At 42.5% G+C, this 13,983-nt stretch overlaps 1 protein-coding gene across 6 annotated transcripts in view; it reads right to left on the bottom strand.

Moving 5' to 3' along the window:
- The window catches only part of ARMC9 (armadillo repeat containing 9), a 153,615-nt gene that overhangs the window by 127,918 nt on the left and 11,714 nt on the right, over positions 1-13,983 (bottom strand). For all 6 annotated transcript variants that reach the window (XM_059393706.1, XM_059393705.1, XM_059393709.1 and 3 more), the window contains exons 3-5: positions 13,283-13,408; positions 7,886-8,056; positions 5,993-6,148 (exon numbers count right to left, since the gene is read on the bottom strand). In XM_059393706.1, coding sequence (XP_059249689.1) covers positions 5,993-6,148; positions 7,886-8,056; positions 13,283-13,408 — 453 coding nt within the window. The remainder of the gene's footprint in view (positions 1-5,992; positions 6,149-7,885; positions 8,057-13,282; positions 13,409-13,983) is intronic.

Genomic DNA, 13,983 nt, shown 5'->3' with positions numbered 1-13,983 from the left:
GCTGGCAGGCACACACAATTATCATTCAGTTCCTGAGAGTTTCCCAAACAGAAAGACTCATTTCCATAAACCACATCTATTTCTTCTTCTTCTTTTTTTTAAGATTTTATTTATTGGACATAGAGAGAGACAGCAAGAGAGGAAACACAAGCAGGGGAGTGGGAGGAGAAGCAGGCTTCCCGCTGAGCAGGGAGCCCAATGTGGGGCTCCTTCCCAGGACCCTGGGATCATGACCTGAGCTGAAGGCAGATGCCTAACGAATGAGCCACCTAGACGCCCCACCATAAACTTCATCTAGGTAAGAAGAAAAAAAAAAAGACAGAAGCTGTTATTTGCCTCAAATAACCCATCATGTCAGTATTTATGATATACTTTCAGTTTGATTTGTCTTTTAATAATAAATTACTTATCTCAAATAATGTTCATTGAGAAGGAAAAAATAATGACTTAACTAGTAAAAGAAAAAGTGTTACAAGCAATTATCTTTCTTAGGACAATTTTCTTTACAGTCTTTATATAAAAAATATCTACACCCAAACCAAGAAGTTCCACATAAAAGAAGGAAGATCTCTAAAAATTCCTTGATACTTACCTCTTAGGCCCTGACCCCTGCCCCAGACCCCAGTCCTTCCCCGCTTCCCCTCCCCAGCTCTGTGCCCTTATCCATGCCCTCACATCACCTATTCTACCCAGAGCATCATCTGGCTTTTTGAAAAAATACTCTCATTTTTTTTTTTTTTAAGATTTTATTTATTTGACAGACAGAGACCACAAGTAGGCAGAGAGGCAGGCAGATAGAGGGGGAAGCAGTCTCCCTGCTGAGCAGAGAGCCTGATATGGGGCTCAATGCCAGGACCCTGGGATCATGACCTGAGCCGAAGGCAGAGGCTTTAACCCTCTGAACCACCCAGGTGCCCCAATATTCTCATATTTTAAAAAGATTGTGTAATTCCCTGATGTGGCATGATAGCTTTAGTTACAATGTATGTGTGTTATGGGTTGAATTGTGTCCCCTAAAAAGATATGCTGAAGTCCTAGCCCCCTCTGAACATGATGTCATTGGAACAGGGTTGTTGTAGATGTAATTACTTAAGATGAGGTCATGCTGGAATAGGGTGGGCCCTTAGTGCAACAAGACTGGTGTCCTTCTGAGAAGGAAAATTTAGACACAGACACAGAGAGAAGGTGGGCCCATAAAGACGGGACTAGAGTTAAGCTGCTACAAGCCAAGGGACATTTGAGGCTACCAGAAGCCATGAGAGGCAAGGAAGGATCCTCCCCTAGAGGCTTCACAGGGAGCACGGCTCTGCCAAAACCTTGATTTCAGACCTCCAGCCTCATGAACTGGGAGACAGTAAGATTCTGTTGTTTAAGGCACCTGGTCTGTGGCCTTTGGTTCCAGCAGCTCTGGGAGACTAGTACAGCACGCTACCGCTCAAGGCTTCTGCACTCAACCACGTAAAAGAGAACTGCAGGGAAGGACTACTATGTTGGCTAACAGAAATGAAGATGTCTTAAAAAAAAACAAACAAAACAAAATATTTGGGACATGTAGACTTTCAGTTAAATGGCTCTGTTGCTGATTACTATGTTGTATAACCAACAAGCATATATTTTCAATTTAACTGTTTACCTCATGACGCTCTGCTAATGACAAGGAGAAGACTGGGATAATATCTCTCTGGGCAGTGAATCCCCCCCCTTTTTTTTTCTTGACTGCTCTTATTTTTCTGTGCTTTCTGCCTTGAGAACAAGAACATTTCCCAAGTCTGGTAGGCACCTGACTGCCCAGCTCCCATGGCGCGGGGGAAGCACTGGGCTGGTTCTCCTGCCTGCACTAAGTCACTCCTGCTCTTCACATCATAGTCTTTCCACTTGTAGAATATAGACTTTACACTAGATGAGTGGTTGTCTGACTTGTTTTCCAATAGCAAAATGCTTCTGATCATTCAAAATCTTGCCCAGAACCCTAATATATGAAATAAATAAAAGCATGGTATTCTTGTGGAAAGAAGGCGACAGCTCCATGCTTGCCTCTCTTGGCCTACCCACTGCCCCTCTCTCCCTCACAGAGCCCACAAGAATTCCTTCCATTTCTTTCCATTTTCTAATTAAGCTTGACTTGGTTCCTGGCACCTAAGTGCCCAAAAGTTTTTCTGGAAGTGATCAATACCTAAATATGTCTTCAAAGAGATGCTCACTGACAAATAATTTGTTGAAAAGAGCTCATTTCAATCTCTACAAAGGAATTTCCTTTCATGACCTCTCAGCAGAAAAGATAACCTAAAAAAGCAAGGAAAACAACTAAAAAAGCTGGATAAGTTAACCATATTTTAAAATCCATCCTCAAGTGGCAAGAAAGGAAAAGCAGAGGCTAAAAATGACAGTTTTCACTCTAAGGATAACTCAGAGTCTAGAAGACTTTACACCTCAGTTCTAAGAGCTGTCATGGTACAGAAGACAGTAGACACTAGGATCCACTCATAGTAAGCAATCTAATAGGAGACCCTGGCATAAAACTGGGATCCCAGGGCATCTGGTTGGCTTGGTTGGTTAAGTGTCTGCCCTCGGCTAAGGTCATGATCCCAAAGTCCTGGGATCAAGTCTTATATCGCGCTCCCTGATTAGCAGGGAGTCTGCTTCTCCCTCTGCCCTCCCCCATTTCATGCACTCACTCTCTATACCATCAGGAAAAAGTCTATACCATCAGGAAAAAGTCAAGGACAAGCCAATTTACTGCCTAGAAGGCTATAGCAAGGAAATCTACCTGTCTTGACCTCGACATTAGGTAGAAGAGGGGAAAAAAACCTCATTTGAAACTTCATAACCACACACACGCACACACAAAATTGCAGCCTAAACTGAAATTATCTATGTGGTTCCCAAAGCCTTGAGCAAAGAAATTCAATTTAAAATGATCCTGAGTTGGTAATGCCTTAGATGACTGAGAGATGCAAATGCAGATCTTCTCTGAAAGAACCAAACTCCACTTAGGCCTCAAAAAATTCCCACAAGTCCCAAATAAAATAAACTCATTGTCAAAACTCAAAATAACTTTTTTTTCCCTCAAAAAAGAGATATAAGGCACAGTGGATGAGAACCAGCAGATATTAAACTCAGCAGGAACAAATCTACAAAGGCTGCTGATGGTAAAAAAATAAAAAGAAAGGCTTGAAAATATGAGCAAAAAATAAGAGACTATAAAAAATGACCCAGGGGCACCTGGGTGGCTCAGTGGGTTAAAGCCTCTGCCTTCGGCTCGGGTCATGATCCCAGGGTTCTGGGATTGAGCCCCACATCAGGCTCTCTGCTCAAGGGGGAACCTGCTTCCCCCTCTCTGCCTGCCTCTCTATTTGTGATCTCTCCCTCTGTCAAATAAAGAAATAAAATCTTTAAAAAAAAAATGACCCAATAAACATGAATTAAAAAACAAAAAGAACTTCCATTAGTAAAAGTTAGTAACCGAAATTACAAATTCAAAGAAGAGATTAAAGAACAAATTAGACTGTCTGAAGACAGGTGTGAATAAATCACCCAGAACACAGTCCACCCAGAACACAGAAATCGCAAGATGGAAAATACAAGATTTTAAAAGACATGGAGGGCACAAACTGGGAACATCCTTGACTCTGCTAACCTGTGCATTTCACAATGGTTGAGATGGTAAATTTTATTTTTGTGTATTTCACCACAAATTTTTTAAATGAAAAAAGAAAAAAGGACAGAAGAAGCAAGTCTAATGCAGATTTAATCAGATATGTAGATTAAATATAGATTTAATCAGACATCCAATAAAAATAATAAAGAGAAGAGACAATATATGAAGAGGAAACAATTTTCCAGAGCTGTTGAAAGATACAAAACGTCACATCCAGAAAGCTCAGCAAATCCCAAGTGAAAATAGAAATCTACCCCTAGACATGCCACAGTAAAATTACACAACCTCAAAGGTCAGAGAAACAAGACAGATTACCTACGTGGGAAGAGCAATTGGAATGATGGCCAACCTCCAACAGCAACAACGGAAGCAAGGTGATAACATCACCTTCAACGTCATAAAAGAAAATAGCTGTCTGGGGCGCCTAGGTGGCTCAGTGGGTTGGGCATCCAACTCTTGGTTTCAGCTGAGGTTATGATCTCAGGGTTGTGAGATACAGCCCACACTGGGCTCTGAGCTCAGCATGGAGTTTGCTTGAGATGCTCTCCCACTCCCTCTTCCCTCTGCCCCTCCCCACCCCATGCATGCTCTCTCGAACTCTCTCTCAAAATCAATAAATAAATCTTTTAAAAGCAGAAAGAAAGGGCACCTGGGTGGCTCAGTGGGTTAAGCCTCTGCCTTCGGCTCAAGTCATGATTTCAGGGTCCTGGGATCGAGTCCCACATCGGGCTCTCTGCTCAGCAGGGGGCCTGCTTCCCTCTCTCTCTCTCTCTGCCTGCTTGTGATCTCTGTCAAATAAATAAATAAAATCTTTTTAAAAAAAAATTAAGGAAGAAAGAAAGAAAGAAAATAGCTGTAAACCTACATTCTGGACCCTGTCTGAGAAAACAACAGAGACATTTCAGACAAGCGAGAATGGGAAGAAGGATCTCCAGCTAAAAGAGACTAAAGGGACGTACGTAAGGCAGAGAAGATGATTACACATGGAAGGTCCTTAATGTGAGATGGAACAGCAAGCACAACTATGGATAAATAGAAGGGTAAATCCATACACACTCAGATCGCATAAAGTAGTAAGATTCTGTAGTGTGTGGGGTTAAAGTATGAGTGTTAACACTTGACAATAACAACATGTGAGCTGGGAAGGGGATGAAGGAGGCAAATGCATTCTAAGGTCCTTGTAACGCTCAGGAAGAGGAGGAAGATATGAGCTTTAGATTTTATTATGTTTACATACTCAAGCACCTGTGATGGCTACTGAAAGAACGTATGTAGAGAGTAGCAAAAGGGAAAAAAAAGGGGGATAAAATAACCCCCCATGAGGGTGAACTCTGCAGGCCAGCCCTGTGGCTGTGCCATCATCTTCATAAACAGAAGTCTTCACGGTGAGAAAGCCCAATATTTCTTTTCAAGTTTTACCCCCTTCCTTAAACACTCTATATTTTCAGACTTCTCAGAGAGGAAAGGGGCAAAACTAAATTTGAATGGACAAAGAAAACCAAGCACAGACTTCAACATCGGCTACTCCAAGCCAACCCTGCTTTGATGAAGTCAGTTAGCTCCCTGGCCTTCAGTTTTGGGGCTGCTTTTCAGGAAAGCTGACAGGTGTCTAACTAAAGGATAACAGAACAGGAGACGGAGATATGCCAGGTCTGGAAAGAAAGGAGTTTCATCCATTGTCCCGTGTCCCATGAGCACTCTCCAGAGAGATGCTCAGAGACAGTGTGAGATCTTGCTTTAGAAAAAGCAACTGCGTCAGTCCTTCACGTCAGTCTTCCACGTTCTCATAAGCCTCTCAGGGGACACCTTAATTTTGCTAAGTCAATAAGAATTACTATAGTGGATACACACTGATAATAAATAGTACGCTGAAATGTCAACTGTGCTGAAATAAAACAATGAAAAGAGCTTAGGCAAGTAGTCTGAAGGAAGTAATAGTACACAACCAGGTCCTCAGACATGTGCCAAGTAAGTGAGACTCCTAATACAAATTAAAACATATATAGCCAGCAATTACATAAAATAACCTAGTTCTTTTCAGGCCACCAATTTGCACTGTAATTAAATAAAACTTATCTTTCGATACTGAAAAAGTATGCAAGGAATGCTTTAAGAAGTACACCTAAAGATAGTTCTTTCTGTTAGTCTGGGTTAACAAGTCTTAATCCAACCCCCCCCCCAAAAAAATCACATTTTATGGCACAAGAAAAGTTCGCCCAAGAAAATTATCTGAAAACAGAAGCGAATTTTCAGTTTTTTACAGCATCATTCAGAAACCACAAGCATTGACGAGATGAAACTGCAACGCCACCCCAGATCAGGTTGGTCACTCACCTGGAAGAGCTCTTTAAACGAGGGGTGTACCATGGGGTTAGGAACAAAAGGCAGAGCATAGAATGGGAGAAACTCCGTGGTCTGGCTCAATGCTGCCCCTTTGGTCTCCAGGTAGGTTTTGAAATAAGAAATCCTCTCATCCAGGTCCTCTTTGTCCTGCAAAGAAGGAAAGATGCTCGCTTGGGGTCTCATGCTGGACGCCCAGTCCTCCCGTCCATCCCATCCTCTCTCCGTGGCTCCTCCAGTTCCAGCCACGATGCTGGCTTCCTTCCCACCCGGCCTAGCAAGCACGCTGTCTCTGGTCATTCTAACACCACCCCGAATGTGCCCCTTGACCAAAATTTGTCATGACTCTCAGAGAACTGGATATACAGTTCCACTTGCTGCCCTTTTACTTTGTAATTATCACGTTCTCAGATCTTTAAAATTCTTCATAACCATCATTTCTACCAGCAGGACAACATATCATCTCATGGGTCTATCACAATTTATTTAACCAATTCCCTTATTATTAGACATGGGCATGGATTCCACTTGTCATAGATCATAAACATGTGGCTGTGTCTCCAGGATTCCCTCAGGAGAGGTGTCTACAGGTGAACAGGTGGACCTTTATGGTTTTTGAAACAGATGCTTCCATGGCATTCTTCCTTTCCTTTACAAAGCAAACTAAGGACTGCTCTTGCGGGCTTCACTGGTTCCATGTGTGATCCAAAACAACTTTGATTTCCTCCAGCGCCTCAGTGAGGTTGGAGGACTTGAGCTACTCAGCCTGGAATCGAGTACTCTCCCTCTCTGACCACCTGGCCACACCAGTTATGTGCACCTTGTGGATGTGTATTCTTCTATTTGACACATCTTACTCCGTCTACACCGGGAAGCCCTCTTCCGGCCACTGGGCTTAAAAGAAATATGATGTTTAATGGATTTTTTTTTAATCTTATGTCAAAATTAAAAAGTTAGAAAACAGAAATAAAGAAAGTGAAAATATCCCATAATGTCACCCCCCATGTGCCTTGTCCTCAGAAACATGAATGGTTACCACAACTTACTGTAAAGCAGTTCCCTCCGCTACTGACCCCTCCTCTGGCCCCCCTGACATTTTAATAAGTGAACACAGGGGCTTGGGGGTGGTAGCTAACGCAAGGAGAAGCCACTAAAGAAAGGCACGTGGTCGGGACATCTGGGTGGCTCAGTGGTTTAAGCCTCTGCCTTTGGCTCAGGTCATGATCTCAGGGTCCTAGGACAGAACCCTGCACCTGCCTCTTTACTCAACAGGGAGCCTGCTCCCCGCCCCCACCTCTGCCTGCCTCTCTGCCTACTTGTGATCTCTGTCTGTCAAATAAATAAATAAAATCTTAAAAAAAAAAAAAAAGAAAAGAAAAGAAAAAAGAAAGGCATGTGGTCAAATGTCAACATGGCACTGCTCCCTTCTGTCATTTGCTATATGCTGGGAGGCTTGACAGCCACAGTGGCAGCCACTCTCAGCCACGCCCTCTGCACTCCTGCAGAAAGACTGACTACTCACACAGACCTTCACAAACAGGCATCTTTCCAAGACTTAAGCTTAAATTCTTCTGATAGACAGTCTAATATGTGGTCTCATTAGGCGTCCTCTTAGACATATGTGTATTTATGTTAAGTTGCCAAATAGGGAAACTTTATTTTGCTAGGTTTTCAAAAAATTTGAGACATTGAGGAAAACCATGTACAGAAATTATTTAATCTCTGTATAAACTACAAAATAAACTGCTGGGAATGAGATAGAAAATTTCCTTGGAAATATATGAGAAAATGGCCGCAAAACTAAATTAATGCTCATTTACAAAACAAACAGCTAATGTTCCCCTTGAACATACCACTCAGACCCACCAAATCACAAAGGGAACCTACAGGTCTCCCTACGGAGTGTTTCAGAAGGTAGATGGCAAAATGGATGTGAAGATAGAATTCCAACTTCTGGGCAAGGGAGTCATGATCTCGAATGGAACTGGGAACGTGCTCCTCCCACAAATCGAAGAACACCTTCTGGTCTCCATTGTCAAATGCAGCAACGAGGTCCTTCTGTTGGAGAAGACATAAGACTGAACCCCAGTCGTAAGGGATGCCCGTTCTTCCAATACCCCAAATTCTCACAAGTTACCTAATACCCTACAGACCACATATGCTCCATGGTTCTAGGGTAATGAAAACTCAGTCTCCTCCCCGAGATAAGGGACAGGAAAAGAGAGAGCTAGAAGGCTTCAAGCATCTTAGGCTGAGATTCACACAAACCGACCCTGGCTGCAGTATCAAGTCTTGGCTTTACAAGGAACAGATGAAACATTTAACTCTCTGAAGTGAAAGGAGCCAGGCACAGGCCCAGGACTTGAGGCCAGAAAACTCACGGGCACATAAATACACGTGGACTTGCTGAACCACAGCATGTGATCGCTAAAACCAGGCCAGACCCAAAGCCCAGCCAAGCCTCAGCGGAACTCAACCTGCACACGGGAGCTAACTGACAGCCCAGCTGAGTTCTGGAGTGGCTCCTCCCACATACTGCCCCAGTCAACCCCATGCCTGGGCTTGGCGGGGGGCCGGGAGGGGGATGCTGCCATTTGCTCCCTGTTGCTAATGCATATCTCATTAGGATGGTACTTGGGAAGTGACGACAGATCCCAACACACCACAGAGTGACTCTATGACCACCAACTACAGAAACAGGGACACACAGGCTGGAGGTGGAGGAAGGATCACAGGCTTGGTGACCTTCCAGCCTCAGGGCTTGTGAGTCTGACCATGGAGGGCAGACAGTTTCCCAACCTATCATGCAAAAGCTGAAATAGAGAATTCTGAGGAAAGGATGTGATGATTATCATGGAACTGGCCCCACAAGAATGAAGACTGACCCAGTTCAATCACCTGCTGCATAATTTTGCAGATTCAAGAATAAGGCAGAATGGACAGAACTTCCCCAAACCACATGATTCATATTGCTTTCCTTATTATATCAAATGCCCAAGATACTCAGACCTACATTTTGTGCTCATTCGCAAAAGCTTTCCTTGGATTGGATTTTCTGTAGAACCTTCAGTTCCCCCCACCCAACACCATTATTCATCACTGTTAATTGATCATTTTTTTTAATATATTTTAAAAATGGCTTTATGGTTTTCCTCTTTTTTTTAGGTTGTTCAGAAATAAGCTTGTTAATATTATAAAATGGGAATTTACTGCACAGTGTTGAAATGTCCAGTTATACTTAAATACATTCATTAATAAAGAATCTTCGAGGGGCGTCTGGGTGGCTCAGTTGGTTAAGTGTCTGCCTTCAGTTCACGTCATGATCTTGGGGACCTGGGATTGAGCCTGGCATCAGATTCCCAGCTCAGTGGGGAGTCTGCTTCTCCTTCTGCCTCTGCCCTGGCTCGTGCTCTCTCTCTCTCTCTCTCTCTCTCACCCACTTATTCCCTCTCAAATAAATTAAAAAAAAAAAAAAGGATCTTGCCACCTGGGTGGCAATCAACTCTTGGTTTCAACTGAGGTCGTGATCTTAGAATCTTTAGATGAGCCCCACACCAGGTTCCACGCTCAGTGTGGAGTCTGCTTGGAGTGTCTCCCTCTCCCTCTGCACCCCAAGCTGCACTCTCTCTCAAATAAATAAATAAATCTTTAAAAAACAGAATCCTCTACTGTGCTTATCACAGAAATGTTCTCTATGTCGTGTGGTCAAGAACAGCTGACGATCACCTTACTCTGGAAGGTCTTGGCTCCTTGGCCTTGGAAACAGAGAAGGACAGCCCACCAACAACCACGGGAGGGGAGATGCCCAAAGTACAAACAGTCAAGAACTGGGAGTAAGCCCATTACGAACTGGTACAAAGGTGCAGGGGATCTTTCCAAGGGCCAGTGCTGCTGGAGCCTGACCCCACTCCAGGCTCCCCCCTGCTGAGCTCTCAGCCAACCCTGTCGTCCCTGCAAGCCACTGCAGGGGAGGCGTGTTCCCAGGAGAGGGCTGGTGACCAAGAACTCTTTGTGTGAAAGAGTTGCATACAGACTTGTGAGTATTTTAAGGCTTCGAGTCAAGGTATTTTCTTACGTGGCTTGGCAGAGTCCACATGTTCAAATGGGCCACATACAGTTTATTCTAAATTCTTCCTTTGTAGATCTGGGACCACAAGCCTTTCCTGTATCGTTATAATCACATCTAAAATCCACCCTAACGTATGATTCATATCCTGCACTTGGAAATAGTCCCTGGATTTAATACCAACATACAAAGCAATCCAGTGTTGTAAATATTAATGTCACAAATATTAATATAAAGTCACAATATATATAAATATATACTTTAATATATAAAATAAATATATATTTGTATATAATAATATATAAAATAAATATATAAATATATTATGTTATATAATATATATATATTATATATTAAAATTATAGAAGTGTACTTCAGGAAATTCTCAGTTTGTTGAATGCCACTGACACTTAAGATATTTTGCTAAGATGCTGTTCCAGGTATTTTGTTTGAAATTGCTATCACAGTGGGCACAGCTACTTTTTGAATGAGCCAAAAAAATACGCTTGTGGCAATCAGAAAGTTTTGAGGTCTTTCAAGTTATAGAAAAAATGGACTGGGGCACCTGGGTGGCTCAGTGGGTTAAGCTTCTGCCTTCAGCTCAGGTCATGATCTCAGGATCCTGGGATGGAGCCCTGCATCAGGCTCTCTGCTCAGCAGTGAGCCTGTATCCCTTCCTCTCTCTCTGCCTGCCTTTCTGTCTACTTGTGATCTCTGTCTGTCAAATAAATAAATAAAATCTTTAAAGAAAAAAATGGACCTGAATACATCTGAAAAATGTGAACCCAAATCACAAGATATCCCTTTACATCCATCAGGATGACTACTGTCAAAACAAAACAAAACAAAACAAAAAAGTGTGGGCAAGGCTATGGAGAACTTACACCCCTCTGCACACTGTTGATGGGAATATAAAATTCAATAACAACAAAAAAGAATATAAAGGTTCCTAAAAAATTAAAAATAGAACTACCATATGATCCAGTAATCCCCTTCTGGGTATAGATCCAAAATAACTGAAAGCAGCATCTCGGAGATATTTGTACTCCTGTGTTCACAGCAGCACAATATTCACAATAGCCAAGATGTGAGAAAAACTCAAGTGTCCATTGATGGACAAACAGATAAACAAAATGTAGTAGACATATAATGGAATATCCTTCAGCTTTAAAAAAGAAGGAAACTTTGTCACATGCAACAACATGGACAAACCTTGCTCCCTGTCCCCTCCAGCCTCCCTGAATTAGAATGCAAATGCCTGGAGGGGGTGAGCTTTGGTTTGGTTTATTGAGTCCCCAGTGCCTAAAATGCATAACCTAAAACTCCTCAGGATGGGGAACATGTTTGTTTCAGTTCCTAGGCAACTGCACAGCATCCTCTTTTTCCTCTTCCTAAGAAATGTACACTAAGGAGGACACCTGCTGGAATGAGCACTGAGTGTTATATGCAACTGACGAATCACTAAACTATACCTGATAATACATTATGTCAACTAAATTGAATTTAAATTAAAAACTTAAATAAATAAATAAAATGAACAAAAATGTACTTATGTGGAAGATATTACATCACAACCCATTTCCTAGGAAAGGGAGATATTATTACTGGAGTGCCTGGGTAGCTCAGTCAGTTGTGCACTGACTCTTGATTTTGGTTCGGGTCATGGTTTCAGGGTCTTCAGACAGTGCCCCATAGTGGCAGGCTCTGTGGTCAGTGGGGAGTCTGCTTCTCTCCCTCTTCCTCTCCCTCTGCCCCTCCCCTTACTTGCATGCACTCCCTCTTTCTAAAGTAAAGAAAGACATGAACAGACATTTCTCCAAAGAAGACATCCAAATGGCCAACAGACATATGAAAAAGTGCTCAACATCACTTGGCATCAAGAAATACAAATCAAGGGGTGCCTGGCTGGCTCAGTGGGTTAAGCCGCTGCCTTCAGCTCAGGTCATGATCTCAGGGTCCTGGGATCAAGTCCCACATGGGGCTCTCTGCTCAGCAGGGAGCCTGCTTCCCTTCCTCTCTCTCTGCCTGCCTCTCTGCTTACTTGTGATCTCTCTCTGTCAAATAAATAAATAAAATCTTTAAAAAAAAAAAAAGAAAAGAAAAGAAAAGAAATACAAATCAAAACCACACTGAGATACCACCTCACACCAGTCAGATTTGCTAAAATTAGCCAGTGAGGAAACGAAAGGTGTCAGCAAGGATGCAGAGAAAGGGGAACCCTCCTACACTGTTGGTGGGAATGCAAGCTGGTGCAGCCACTCTGGAAAACAGTATGGAGGTTCCTCAAAAACTTGAAAATAGAGCTACCCTATGACCCAGCAATCGCACTACTGGGTATTTACCCAAAGATACAAATGTACTGACCTGAAGGGGCACGTGCACCCCAATGTTCATAGCAGCAATGTCCACAATAGCCAAACTATGGAAAGAGCCTAGATATCCATGGACAAATGAATGGATAAAGAAGATGTGGTATATTTATACAATGGAATACTACGTAGCCATCAAAAAAACCCCAAAATCTTGCCATTTGCAATGATGTGGATGGAACTAGAGGGTATTCGGCTAAGCGAAAATAAGTCAGTCAGAGAAAAACAATTATCGTATGATCTCTCTGATATGAGGAATTTGAGAGGCAGAGTGGGGGGTCATTGGGGGAAGGGAGGGAAAAAGGGATCAGGGAGGGAGATGAACCATAAGAGACTCTTAATCTCAAGAAACAAACTGAGGGTTGCTGGAGTGGATGGGGGTAGGAGGGATGGGGTGGCTGGGTGATGGACACTGGGGAGGATATGTATTATGTCCATAATACATATGTATTATGCCCCTGTAGACTGAAGACTGAAGATTCACAGACCTGTATCCCTGAAACAAATAATACATTATACATTAACTAAAAAAAAAAGAAAAAAAAAGATATTTCTAATTCATGCAAAAACACCTGAGCATCTACAGGTCACTGTAGGGTGCCTGGGGGCCCTTGGCTGGCTCAGTCACTGGAGTATGTGACTCTTGATCTCAGAGTTGTGAGTTCTAGCCCCACGGTGGGCACAGAGTTTACTTTAAAATATCAATTAATTAATAAATAAAATAAAAGCCAATCTGACCAGGTTTCCAGAACAATTCCAATATTCTCTAAATAACAGCATTTTTTACAATTTGACAGCATCTTGATTATTGACAGATATCCCCCCTGCCAAAAAAAAGCAAAATATTACCTGGATGATTAGTGATTTGGAGTCCCTTAAAGAGCCACTTGCTGTTTGAGATAATGGCTTTCCTTTCATTTTGCATTCTTTTGAAAATGTTTTCAAGGTGTCCTCAAATTCGGCAAAATCTAAATACTGTAAAAAAGAACATAGATGTATCTTTATTTCTCTATTTTAACATCAACAAAGCAACCGTCTTTGATGTAACTATACCAGCTCAAAGTTGTCACCTATGTATAATGGGGTTAACAAACTGTCATCTTTGGGAGAATTCAGGATCCAGCTTTGAATTTACTTACTTGACACACACCTCCAGAGCCTAGAAAGACAGTATCATAGAAAATGCTTATTTACAGAAAATAAATTTGCTTTCAGAAAGAAAATGTAAGTGTCATGATTTGTGATCATTGTTAATAGAAGCAAAATGATGTGTGCAGCATTCCGAAAAAGGCAAAAGTGATCCTTGGAAGGCCTGACGGCTTTGGGTCTGGTAGGTCTCTGGGAATTTGCCACCTGGAACTGGCACTGGGAAGAGTGGCTGTCCTTCCATAGGAACAGAAGACAAGCCATTAAAGATGGGCAACATCATCGGTGATCCTCGAGCACAGCGCTCCTGCTCCCCATCGCTCCCAGACACCCCTCTCTTGGCTTTCCCTATATGTACTCTACTCCTGTTCTCCCCTCCTTCTCAGTCTGTGGCAGTCACGTCT

Source organism: Mustela nigripes, chromosome 3 (genome assembly GCF_022355385.1).
Source record: "Mustela nigripes isolate SB6536 chromosome 3, MUSNIG.SB6536, whole genome shotgun sequence".
Classification (NCBI taxonomy): Eukaryota; Metazoa; Chordata; class Mammalia; order Carnivora; family Mustelidae; genus Mustela; species Mustela nigripes.
Note: the sequence above shows the minus strand (reverse complement) of the source record. Positions and strands in the feature narration are given on the sequence as shown.